General features: G+C 65.4%; 5 protein-coding genes across 5 annotated transcripts; 2 read left to right on the forward strand and 3 right to left on the reverse strand.

Annotated features, from left to right (window-relative positions):
- Positions 1 to 1,354: 1,354 nt before the first annotated feature.
- On the forward strand, positions 1,355 to 1,902 carry EMIHUDRAFT_72380 (hypothetical protein; the record flags this gene model as incomplete). Its single annotated transcript, XM_005783787.1, has 2 exons — positions 1,355 to 1,650; positions 1,710 to 1,902. The coding sequence occupies 2 exons, from the start codon at positions 1,355 to 1,357 to the stop codon at positions 1,900 to 1,902; spliced, it is 489 nt and encodes a 162-aa protein (XP_005783844.1).
- Positions 1,903 to 7,268: 5,366 nt separating this feature from the next.
- On the reverse strand, positions 7,269 to 7,832 carry EMIHUDRAFT_45332 (hypothetical protein; the record flags this gene model as incomplete). Its single annotated transcript, XM_005783788.1, has 1 exon — positions 7,269 to 7,832. A coding segment is annotated over one exon (564 nt), but the record flags the coding sequence as incomplete, so codon positions are not given.
- Positions 7,833 to 8,253: 421 nt separating this feature from the next.
- On the reverse strand, positions 8,254 to 9,127 carry EMIHUDRAFT_232027 (hypothetical protein; the record flags this gene model as incomplete). Its single annotated transcript, XM_005783789.1, has 3 exons — positions 8,254 to 8,509; positions 8,666 to 8,910; positions 8,993 to 9,127. 3 exons carry the CDS (start codon positions 9,125 to 9,127, stop codon positions 8,254 to 8,256), a joined length of 636 nt encoding a protein of 211 aa, XP_005783846.1.
- Positions 9,087 to 10,317, forward strand: EMIHUDRAFT_468221 (hypothetical protein; the record flags this gene model as incomplete). Its single annotated transcript, XM_005783790.1, has 2 exons — positions 9,087 to 9,654; positions 9,740 to 10,317. The coding sequence occupies exons 1-2, from the start codon at positions 9,165 to 9,167 to the stop codon at positions 10,315 to 10,317; spliced, it is 1,068 nt and encodes a 355-aa protein (XP_005783847.1). The 5' UTR covers positions 9,087 to 9,164.
- Positions 10,318 to 10,632: 315 nt separating this feature from the next.
- Positions 10,633 to 11,013, reverse strand: EMIHUDRAFT_232029 (hypothetical protein; the record flags this gene model as incomplete). The annotated part of the gene is made up of 1 exon (XM_005783791.1): positions 10,633 to 11,013. The coding sequence occupies one exon, from the start codon at positions 11,011 to 11,013 to the stop codon at positions 10,633 to 10,635; it is 381 nt and encodes a 126-aa protein (XP_005783848.1).
- Positions 11,014 to 12,283: the final 1,270 nt, after the last annotated feature.

The following is a 12,283-nucleotide window of genomic DNA, read 5'->3' on the forward strand; positions in this document are numbered from 1 at the left end:
CATCCTGGCCGAGGCCCGTGCGGAGGAGGGGCGGGGCGACGCGGAGGCGGAGGTCGACGCGAGCGTGCTCGCCGCCGCGCACGCGGTGCTGTCACGCCGCGTGTGGCGCGAGGCGCGAGCGCGGCCTCGGCTGGGCATGACTGCCAAGGTCGGCGCGTGCGGTCCAGGCTGCCTCGAGCTGCCTGGCGAGGGCGCGGGCGCGGCGCTCCACCTCGTCGCGGTGGTGGAGCCGCTCTCCGTGCGGGCCAACCTCGTCGCTTCCCTCCTCATCGCGCTGCGCCAGGCGCTGCAGGCGCGCTGCACGCTGCTGCTCGCGACCGCGCCGCTGCGGGAGGAGCCGCTCCCCGCGCCTCGCGACGCGCTGCCCCTCGCCGAGTTTCACAGCCGCGCCATCGGCCCGCTCGACGCGCTGCAGCCGCCGCCCACGGCGCTCCTCGAGATTGTGCGCTCCGCTCAGACGCTGACCCTCAGCGTTGTCGCGCCGTCGGGGTGGAGCGTGCGGCTGGGCGTCGCCTCGGACGACCTCGACAACTTGCAGCTCGACCAGCTGCCGCCTGGGCACACCGTGACGGCCTCCGTCTCGCTGGCGTCACTGCTCGTGTCTGGGCGGTGCGCTTCGGAGCGCAGGAAGGGCAGGAAGGGCAAGAAGGGCCGGGGCGGCGGCGAGGCGAGCTGCGCCGGCGAGGAGTTGCGCCTCTCGCGGGCGGGCGCGCCGGCCGGGGCGGAGGCGGAGGCGGAGACACGTGTGATGGGCGGGAGCGTTGGCGCGGGCTACTTCCAGCTGCCGGCGCGGCCGGGTTTGTGGCGTTTGGCCGGGTCGAATGTCGGCGACAAGGACGTGGCGCTCCTGTCCTGGACGGGCGGCCGGGTGGCGGTCAGGCCCACCGCCAGCCAGCCGAGGGACGCGGAGGCGAGCGCGCGCGGCGGCCGCGGGGGCGGCGGCCGCGTGCACGTCTTTTCGCTCGCCTCGGGCGCGCTCTACGAGCGGTTCCTCCGGATTATGATGCGCACCGCCGCCGAGCGCTGCTCGAGGCCGGTCACGTTCCACTTGCTCGAAACTTTCCTCACGCCGGAGATGCGCGACGCGGTGCACAGCGGCGCCCTCGCGCGCGCGGTGAGCGCCGGGCTCGACGCCGCGCGCGCGGCCGAGATCCGACTGGTCGACTACCGCTGGCCAGCACACTTGCGCCATCAGCGCGAGAAGCAGCGCCTCATCTGGGGGCACAAGATCCTCTTCCTCGACCTGCTCTTCCCCCTCGACGTGCAGAGGGTCATCTACATCGACGCCGACCAGATTGTGCAGGGCGACGTGGCTGCGCTCTACGACATGGACCTCTCCGGCAGGCCGGTCGCGATGACGCCTTTCTGCCGCGCAGACCCGAACGCGGACACGACGGGCTACCGGTTCTGGGAGAGCGGCTTCTGGGCGAGCCACCTCGAGCCGCGGCCGTACCACATCTCGGCGCTCTTCGTCGTCGACCTCGCAGCCTTCCGGCAGCTCGGGGTCGGAGACACCTACCGCGACTCGTACCAGAGCCTCACGGCCGACCCGAGCTCGCTCGCCAACCTGGACCAGGACCTGCCCAACTACCTGCAGCGCGCGGTGCCCATCTACTCGCTCCCCGAGGAGTGGCTCTGGCGCGGCACGCGGTGCGGCATCAACCCCGAGCTGCGAACAGCGCCGCGTCACGGCCCCTCGCTATGAACAGGTGCGAGACGTGGTGCGGCAACGCCTCCAAGCCGCGCGCCAAGACCATCGACCTCTGCAACAACCCGCTCACCAAGGAGCCCAAGCTCGAGCAAGCGCGGCGCATCGGCGGCGAGCGGTGGCGACGAGTGGACGAGGAGCTGCAGGCGGCGCTCGCGGGAGGGAGCGCGAGCCGCGCAAAGGAAGAGCTCTGATGAGGGGTTTTGCGCTCTGTTCTTAGTTTCGCCCACGCAATCGGTGGTCTCACTCTCAACACACTCTCTGTTGTGGGCTGGGCTGGCTCAAAGCTCTCTCTCGCTCGTTGGCACGCGTGGTATTTTTCACGTTCCGCTTCCCCGGGCGGTATCCGTGTGGATGTTTCGTGAGGTTATAGTTATAGCGGGATTACGCAACCCGGGCCGTCCCGTTTGGCGGTCGGCTCGGGCCCCCTAGTAGTAAAAAGTCTAAGAGGCTAAATCCTAAACATAAAAGTGTAAAGCCGCGGTAGAGGCTCTATAGTAGAGAGGTAGAGCCAGTCTCGTGAAAACACGAAAAACAAGCTCGAAAACAGCCAAAATCAGCCTGCGAGAGAGGCACTGCGCGCCGCTGACCTCATGTGGGGATGTGTGCCGACACCAATACTGATCTAAAACCTGGAAACCCTTGTTCAAAGCCGACCCTAAGAGCGCCATCCTTTTCTCTGCTCTCACCCTCTGATGCTGCTCCCCGCGCCGCCTCCTTGGCCCCCGCCTTGGGCGTATTTCTACTCCCAGTGGGGGGCCTGGGCCCCCGTGCCCCCTCTTGTTTTCTGTTTTTCAAAACGCCCGCCCGCCCGCCACCCCGAGGCGGCTCGGCCCCCCACTCACCGAGAGATCAAAACGGGACGGCCCCGCGCCGCCCGCGCTCCGAACCCCGCGCTCCGAACCCCACTCGCCAGAGCGCGCTGTGCGCTGCCGCTCAGCCACTCTCTCGCCACAATCTCTCACCACTCAGATCTCAGTCGGTCTCAGACTCAAGAGAGTGGAACGCGCGCATGATAGAGCGCGACAGCATGAGACTCTCGAGACCGTGCAAGACCACGTGACGTGAGGTATGGCCTCGCCCCACTGACTCTTCGCTCCCCGAGAGGAGCGTGCGCATGCACTCTCGTGTGTACCCCCAACGACGCGCGAACCCCTACATCACGTCGACCTACATGCATGCATGCCAGCACCCTCCCAATCCCTAGTTGGTCGTCACGGCTCGTTGATGATGTCAGCCAGTGGCTGGTTGGTTGGGGTGGGCGAGTGCGAGTGGCGGGCCCGGCGGGCGGCACGCTTCTCGGAGAGAGAGAGCCCAGCGTCGAGCACCTCCAGCTCGGACTCCGGCTCTGCCGGCGTGCTGGTGCGTCGGCTGCGACGGGCAGCGAGCCTCTCGGAGGGCGAGAGATGATTGAGCGTGCTGCTCTCCTCCTCACTCGCGCCTGCCGCATTCAGCCCCGCGCCGCTTGCCTCCATCTCCTCGTACACCGCCGTTGCAGGCTCCTCCTCCACCCCTGCCGCCAGCGCCTCCGGCTCCGCCTTTGCCTCGGCCTCCTCGGAGCTAGTCACCGCCTCAACTAGCACAACCGAATCGGCAGGATCTGCCGCCGGCTCAGCTGCCTCGTCCGCCTCGGTGGCAGCCACCGGCTCGGACGCCACCGGCTCTCGTGCGGCCGGCTTTACCGCAGCTGTCTCTGCCACGGGGAGTGGGGCCACCTCGTCGGCGTCCGCCGTCTCCTCGGCTGCGCCGTGTGCGCTGACGTCTGCAGCAGCGCCCAGTCGCCATGGTGGGTGCGAGTGAGCTTCGTCTCTGGCAGGAGGCACAAGCCCGACCTGTCGCCGCTCGTGTACTGGCAGGCGAGTAGCCCCTCACCCGGGCCGAACCCGAGAGCGGTGGCCGAGCGGTCCTTCCCGAGCGCGACGGGCGCGAGAGGTGCCCAAGCACGCTCCGCCTCCTCCGTCATACCGCCCTCGCCACCGATGAGACGCCAGACGACCGCAACGCCCTCGCGAGTCGCTGCTGCGAGCGACCCGCGCAGAGGGTCGTGCGACACAGCGACGACCGAGCCCGTCTCACCGCCGAGGGCCGCGGCGCCGGGCACATCGGCAAGCAGCAAGTTGTAGTGGTCGCCCTCTGGCACAATGTGCAGCCGCACCAGCGAGTCGGAGCACGCGAGGGCGAGGTGGCCCGGGGCCGCCCAGCTGGCTCCCTGCAGTCCTCCCTTGCCCATCGCTAGCTTGACCTTGGTCTTTGGCGTCGGCTTGTTGTTGGCCAGCTTGAAGGTGCAGAGGAACGAGTTCGCCAGCATGCAGACGAGCAGGTCGGAGCCGCCGTCGTACAGCATCGCCAACACGGGCGCGCCGAGATCTGAGATGACTTCATTGCACTGGCCCGTGTCGGTGGCATGGCAGACCGCACCGGCGGGCCCCGCAACGTAAAACGGCGGGCAGTCGGGAGCAGCGAAGACGGAGGTGACCAGCTTCTTCACCTTGCCCGCCGTGCGCGAAATGGCGTGCGACAGCCCGCCGAGCGAGGCTGGCTTGTACGAGCAGACCGTGGACGGCCGACCGCGCGAGTCGACCTGCAGGCAGAGAGCAGCGCTCATACCCGTGCTAGGTGAGCCTGTGGGGCTTCTACAACACGAGCCTTCCAGACTGAGAGGTTTGCCGGCCCAGCCTCGGGCTGCCGCCCGTCGCCAGAGATGAAGCGCTCGGCCTCGGGCGACCACTCAATGAGGGTGACGGCATGCGGCGCGTGCTGCTCTTGCTCCTCCCCGGATAGCCGGTCCTTAAGCGACCAGACTAGCAGCGTGCCGTCGTCCCACCCGACTGCCAGCAAGCCGCCGTTGTGGACGTGCGCAGGCGCCCACGCCAACTTGAGCGGCGAGGCGGCAGCATCGCGTGTGCGGATGACGACATCCTCGAAATGGTCGCCATCGCCTCGGAACAGCAGCACTGAGCCGCCCTCTGTTCGGTGCGCAGAGCGGACACCTTGCAGAGCGACAGCCAACAGCGGCTGTTGCGCGTCTGTGTTCCACGCAAAGCCAGTGACCTTACGATTCGCGATCACAGGGATGGGCTGCGGCGTGAAGATGGATGGACCAGACCTATAGGGTGGGGAGCGGGAGGTCCAAGGCGAGAGGCGCGGCGGTGCCGCGCTCCGGGCAATCCCGGCACATCGGATGAAGTCCGGCGCAGAGCGTTCCGTTCGGAACGTTTCACGAGTTTTGTGCGCCTTCACGCTCTCTTTTTCAGTGTACGTACTTTTAGCTTACTGGGAGAAAAGAGAGAGGGGGTTGTGTTCTCTAGGCCCCTAAGGGCCCTACGCGCGTATGTAGCTCTTACGTACATTCCCGTAGGAGGACTCTGCTGACAGGGTTTGCGATGAGGAGCGACCCTTTTTCGTGTGAGAGAGAGAGAGATGTGATCTGTGATCTGTGAGGGTCCGCCCGCAGGCGCATTTTGTATACCGAGGCGGTGCCCGGTGCCGAACCTGTCGGACCTTGAGACAGCGTTGTAGATCCCTGGGCGAGGGTGGTGGAGAGGGCGGTCCGGCGGCGGAGCACCCACCTCCTCCCGGCGTGCCGGGAGGCAGGATGTCATCCCCCGTGATCCAGACCGCCCCGTTGGAGGTAGGGAGATGTTTAGCAGTTGTTGTCGTGTGTGTGTCCGGGCATCGTCAAAGGACGAACGTTCGAATTCGGGGGAAAACGATTTGGTACACAGACCTTGTTATCTTAAAATCCCTGTCTGGTGGCGGCGTGCCGTCCTCCCATCCCTCCCTCGCTGTCTGTTTTCTTTCTTTCTTTCTTCAACCTGCCCCTCTCCGCGTATGGGAAGCCCCCGGGTACTGGTTAGAAAGAGAGCCCAAATCACTGTGAGAGTCGTGATTTCTTGTTGGTCTTTAAAAATCTCTCTCTCTCTCTCTGGGGTTAGCTGCGCTCAAGAAGAAATACCCGTATCTCCCACGGCGCTGCGCGCTGCGTCTGCTGGTCTAGACACTAGAGAAGAGAGAGAAAATCGCAAACCCTGTCAGCAGTCCACCTTCGGGTATGTTCGTAAGAACCACATACAATGAGAGAGATCCCAGTAAGTAAGCTAAAAGCACATACAATGATCAATGAAAATCTCTCTCTCCGGTCTCTGCTACACAGAGATCTGACAGGTTCATCACCGGGCACCGCCTCGATATACAAAATCTGCCTGCGGGCCGACCTTCACAGACCCTGTTATTGATAAGAAAATACCTCGCGCACGGAGATGAAACGAATTTGCGAAACAGAAGCAGGAGCACAGGCGGCGATGTCAGCAAGTACCATTTCCTTCTACACGACCTCCTCCAGTGCTCTGGGCGCGAGGCTGGACTCCTCGCCACAGACCTTCTCTCGGTCTCCCAATATGCGCCGCTTGCATGGCGGGGGCGTATACCTACCCGCTTCGGGGGTCAATCGTCCGGCAGGCGCGTCGTTCGGTACCTGGTTTGCCCCTCCCCCATCATCGGTCGGCAGCTATGGCGTCACGCCCGGTGAGCGTGCCATCATGCAGGAGGCGGACCAGCAATATGCTCAGCGCATGCAGGGCGCTGAGATGATCGCCTCAAAATCCTTCTCCGACCTCAGCTCCAGTGCAGCCTCGGAGTGGAGACCAACAACAAGCCAGCAGTACCACCGTCCGATGTCCACCGCCGCACTCAGCCAGCAGCAGCTTCGCACCTTTACCCACTCGAAGATGGTCTCGGCAGAAGACCGCCTGGACTCGCGGCCTTCTTTTCTGAGCTCCGCGGAGCCGGTCAGAGACGCCAGCCAAGCCCGCCAGCGGTTCTGGAGGCTGCGCGACGCGGATGGCACCTCGCGCGTGGTCGATTTGGGACGCAGCGAGGCGCTGCCGATGATCAACCCCGCCGTGCCAACGCTTCTTCGGCATCCCCGGAAAAACTCGTTCGTCCGCGAGCCTATGTCAGTCACTCAGGCGGACTTCTCCCTCAAGGCTGTGTGCGCCGCGTGAGAGCGGAGAGGCTCCTATACCACCTCCTTTGAGTGCATCGACAATTATCTAACAATCTCGCAGAGTATAGAGAGCCGTGGAAGCGATCGGATGCGAGAGCGGACTGGCAACTTGCGCGCGCTCGTCGAATTCTCGCGGACACAAGGCGAGATATCCGTCTCCACCGAGAGCCTGGCGAGACGCGCAGAGTTTTGTGGCGCGTGTTTTGAAAGGATTTCGCGTTCAGACACTCGGTGTCAAAGCACCCCAGGCACTCTTAGTGGATCGTCAACAAATAAGAAAAACCACACACGCAGACATCGAGACACAGCCACAGAGGGTGCTCGTCTGCTCGAGGCGGCGTCAACCCGCAGCGCGTGCGGGAGCAGCGAGAGCCAGCGTGTTATTGCTGCTTCATCTCGTCTCTGCCGACGCCCAAAGAGAAGCCCTCGGGCACCTCGAGCTGCCTCGCCGCCTCCTCGGCGTTCGCCGTGATTTGCGCCACCTGCCACACGAGCGGAGGCGGGAGCGGTGAGACAGCAATTTGGCGAAGGAGGGCGCAGTGGCAGGCTCACCTTGCGGCGCGCTACGCTGGAGATGAGAGCAAGCGCGCCGACGGTGGCGGCGAGGCCGAGGACGATGAGAGGCCACGGCGGGGCCGCGCCGTCGCCTTGCAGCACCTCTGCTATCGACTGCATGAGCGAGCCGAGGTAGACGCAAAAGACGCAGTTTGGGGCCGCGCCGAGGGCAGTGGCGACCAGATAGGTCGACGTCGGGACGGAGGTGAGCCCGAGCAAGTAGCAGTTGACCGGCGCCGGCAGAGCCGGGGAGAGGCGCAGCAGCACGATGAGGAGAAACGGCTGCTCATCGACGGCGGCAAGGACGCCAGACGCGAGCGGGTAGGAGCGGACCAAGCGAGTGGCGGTCGCGGAGAGTACACGGCGCGAGAGGAAGAAGGGGAAGAGGGAGCCAGTGAGGTAACCGGCCGCCGCCGCGGCTATCCCAATCTGCAGCCCAAAGGCGGCTCCAGCGGCGACGGAGAGGATCGAAGTTGGTATCAACAACACAAAGCCCGCAACCTGCATGCAGACGAGCAAGAGCGTGCCCCGGAGTGGCCCTAGCGCCTGCACGGCCTGCAGCAGCTTGAGAAACCTCGCAAGGATCGCCGCGCGGTGCTGGATACAAAGCCAGCCGACGGCGGCAGCGGCCGCTAGCGCGAGCAGCACGAGCAGCAGCCGTAATGGCCTCGCGAAGCGGCGCGGCCGCGGATGAAGTGGCGGGAGGCGAGGTGAGGGCTGGACCTCAATCGCGGCGTTAGGCGGTGGAGAAGGCGGCATGCGCCGATAGGTCGGGACACACTTGTGTATGAATTTTTGCCCGGCCGGGTATCATGATAGGGGTAGGTAGGGTAGGGTGTGGGCCCTCCAGTCGGAAAGAATTTTCCGCGCAAATCACGATGTCAACCCTCCCCAAATCCTTGATCTGGTGCTTGTATGGCTTGAGAGTGGCCTGCCATGTCACAGGAAGGACTGTGGTTGCAGGATAGTACCACCAGCCATCACTTTAGTTGGTATAGTACCCCACCTTCACCCATCCCGCCGCCTCCTGCTGCACCTCGTCCGGTAGATCGGTGTCATAGCCGGAGGAGTCGGCGGAGGACGCCCGCTTGGCGGGCGGCGAGTCCGGTGAGGGAGAGCGCGACTGGCGCGAGGGCCCGCCGCCGCGCGCCGACAGCGCGTTCTTGTCGACGAGCCGGGGTCCAGCATTGGCGCGGCCGCTGGCACTGCGGCCCTTGCCGCGCTGCTGCTGCCCGCGCTTCCTTCCCGGATTAGGGACAGTGAAAGTGCAGCCGCGCCTGCACGCCGCCGCCGCCGGCGGCGGCGGCACGCGCGCGGCGGCGGCCGGGCCCGCAGGCGCGGCGGGCTGGCCTCCCGCGGTGGCACCCTGCGGGTGCAATGCGGCTGCGGCGGCGTACGTCATGTTGGTCGCCGGCTCCGCAGCTGGCGGCTCGGCGGCAGGGGCTGGCGGCGCCGCAGGGCTCGCGCTCGCGGGCGGCTCCGTGGCCTGCGCCTGCCGCTCATGGCGGACCGCGCGCTCGAGCTGTGAGTGCGGGTGGAGCTGCACAATGACGTCGCCGCTCTGCGTCGCGGTGAAGGAGACCGAGTACGGCGCGTCGCCGTCGTTCTTCTTCTCCGCGTAGACGAGCGCGTAGTCGCACACCTGTCGTTGGTGGTCAGTGAATATGCTCTCCGTGCAGCGCTCGGCGGCGCCGACGCGAGCAAAATCACTGCCGTGGTGATACCTTAGCAACTTGTGCCGTTGTTGCGTCTTCCGTTGTTGCGTCTTCCCGCGCAAAAAAAGCAAAGAATTTCGCCGAAGTAAAATTCTTTTCGTCGCGAAGATGGCGGGCCGGGCCCAGGATGCTGCCATCGGTCATCGTATCCTGACGCCATCGTCATCGTCATCGTCAGGATATGCTGCTGATAGCTCTCCTCAGCAGCGTCAGTGGCGTGAGCGTGGTCTGGAGTGAGGCTGGGACCGCAGTCGGCCAGCCCGTCAGCGTCCTGCAGACCGACTCGCACCGGCTGCTGCTCATCGGCCGCGTTGTCGTCGGCGCAGAGTACCGGATGGAATGGGCGAGGGACCAGGCCGTCTTCTCCGGTATGGCGCTGATGCAGTCGGTCGGGTTCCTCACCGAGCCCGTCCCGCGGAGAGTGCTTGCGCTCGGGCTCGGCTCCGGCACTGCGCCTGCGTTCCTGCGCGCCCGCGGCATCGCGACGGACGTGGTCGAGATCGAGCCGAAGGTCATCGCCGCGGCGGAGGCCCACTTCCTCTTTGGCGAGCACCGTGCTCCGGGCAGCACGCTCTGCGCGGACGCCGTCGCTTACATGCGAAACGCGACGGGCGGTGCGCCCGCCTCGGCCTCGCTGCTGTACGATGCCATCCTGAGCGACCTCTTCGACGGTGGTCGCCACACCCGCCCACCGGCCCGCGGCTCGCACCGCGCCAGCCCGGCGCGAGATCCCACCCCCGCCTCCCGCGCCCCAAGGCGACAACCCGATGGGGCTCCTCGACGCGGACCAGCTGCGCGCCCTGAAGGCGGGCTGGCTGCAGCCGGAGACCGGAGTCCTCGCGCTCAACATCGTCGCCTTCCGCACCGGCCCGCACGCGCGGCTGGCGAGGGCCGTCGCCGCGACGCTCCGCTCCGTCTTCCGGCACGTCGTCGTGTACGCAGACCACGACCCGCGCGCCGCCGACGGCGACAGCAGCCTGCCCGGCAACCTGCTCTTCCTCGCGTCCGACACGGCGGTCGCGAAGCGGCTGGCGACGCCGCCGGACGAGGGCGACCCGCCAGAGTCGAGCTTCTACCTGCACGCACACTTCAAGGGCTGGGCGCCGCCCGAGCTCGCAGCTGCCGCCGACGGCGAGGAGGGAGACGTTCTCGCCGCGGGCAGCGGAGGAGGCGGAGAGCCGCCGGCGTGGCTGCGTGAGGCGGCGGCCGCCGTCCGCGCAGCGGTGCCGGAGATGCAGCGCGACGCGCTGCCGGCGGAGGGGTGGCAGGTGGTCGAGCGGCTCGTGGCGGAGCGCTCCGGCGGCACGGCGACGGCCAAGGAGGAGCTCCGATGACGGCTCACATGCGTCACGGCTGTGATCGGGCTGCGGCTTGCGCGCTTCCGCACCTTCCGGCGTCCGATCGAAGCGAAATATGTGTTTCTATTTCCCCCATGTGTGATTGTCAGCACGGCGGAACTCCCCGTCTCCGCAACCTCTCTCCGTCGTCAATGGAGGTCAAGCCCAAGGCGGGACGGGACGGATTCCCACGACAGACGGATCGGTGTGCATCACAACTGCGTGCCTCGAGAGTGTGCAGCTCGGTGCAGGACACAGACACAGAGAGGGACGAGGACGTCGTACTCGCGCACAGGCGGGCTCGTCTCGCTCTCAGCGAGAGGTGCTCGTCGCACCCTCAACGCCCTTCCCCGCAAGGCTCATTACGCGAGCGTACTCCTCGGCCTGTGCCCTCGCCTCCGCCCTGGATCGCTCCTCACGCACCCGCTTCATCGCTGCTGCTTTCGCCGCCTTCTTCGCCTCCTTCTCTTCATTGGTCTCGGCCGCGCACAAGCTCGGCGAGCCCAGGGCGAGAAACGAAGCAGTTGCGGGCGCGAAGAGGGCGCGGCGTGTGAGCTCCGGCGGCGCCGACACGCGCAAGGCTCGTGTGAGCTTCGGTGGTGCCGGCAAGAGCAAGGCTCGTGTGAGCTTTGGCGGCGCCGGCACGCGCAAGGCTGACGCCGACAACGCCAGCAGCGCACAGATCGCCCGCATGTCCAGGCAAATGAAGAAATAATGTTGCCCAGTTTTGTAGCCCGATGCCGATCATCCGGCCCGCTGGGTGCGCTTCTCAGCTCCCCGGCCCTGGATGTGAGGTTGATGACTGCACTCCAAGTGCTCCAAGTTTTGTTGCTGCGCAATCTCCCTTCTTTTGTGTGCGAGGGTTCGCGCTGCGCTAGGCTCAGAGCGAGTTCGCGCTGCGCTAGGCTCAGACGGCGAGTTCGCGCTGCGCTAGCTAGGTAGGCTGAGACCTAGCTGAGGGGTCGCGATTTCTTGTTGGTTTTCAAAAATCTCAAGAGAAGATCTCTCGGCTACGGGACCGGCCCCAGCTTCGGCTGAGGGCTAACAAGCTGCCGAGCCCAAATCACTGTGAGAGTCGTGATTTCTTGTTGGTCTTCAAATCTCTCTCTCTCAAAATCTCTCTCTCTCAAGCTGAAGATGTTCACGGGCCCTCACACGAAGGTGGGGAGCCCCGGGTCGCGGGTGGGTCTCTTTAGGTTTATTTAGCTGTACTCGTCTAGGCAGGGTTTGCTTGCTCGTTCGTCGTTGCTGGAAATTAAGACAACAACAAACGCTAACCTCTTTCTGGCCGCGTCGGCCCTCCTCTGTACCGAGTACACCAACTGAAGAAATAACGCAAGGCCCTCAGCGGAGCTAGGAATAGGACCGCCGCAAGCGGCGTGGCGTGGAGCGGTTGAGCATCCCTCCGGGGGGCCCTCTGCGCCGGGGAGGCGTTGTTGGAGGCTAGGACGCAAGCGTCCGTCGCCCTTTTCAAACTCGGGGCCCACTCCGTCCGCTACGCTCCGACCCGAATTTGGAGGGCCTAAAAGTTTAAGGTGTTGCTGCGCAAAAGGGGTCGGACACAGGTCGCAGCTCATGCCAAGAGCTAGAAGGGGAGCTAGAGAGAACGACTACCCTGTCCCGTTATTGCGTACACCAACACCACAAAAGCTCTCTCTCTCCTGTCCTCACTCAGGGGGGTCACAACTACCGAGTCCCTCGACTAGCTGCCACGTTGCCGACCGAGAGCGGATCTCCTCCTGCTCCGCAAGGAGGGTGGCCAAGGCTAAAGTCTTGCCGGAGCCGCCGGGCGCGTTGACGACTTGGAGAAGGTCGCCCTTGTACTTGTACTTGTAAGAGATGCTCGAGGGGGTGCTTTGTCGGACCGACGCGTGGCGGGGTAGCAGTGAGGGGAGGCGCACCCTCACTCTCCTCGGTTGCAGAGCTCGTCGGAGGCTGCGGCACGACGGGAGGGTCGCGATAG

Source organism: Emiliania huxleyi (assembly GCF_000372725.1).
Source record: "Emiliania huxleyi CCMP1516 chromosome Unknown EMIHUscaffold_177, whole genome shotgun sequence".
Classification (NCBI taxonomy): Eukaryota; Haptophyta; order Isochrysidales; family Noelaerhabdaceae; genus Emiliania; species Emiliania huxleyi.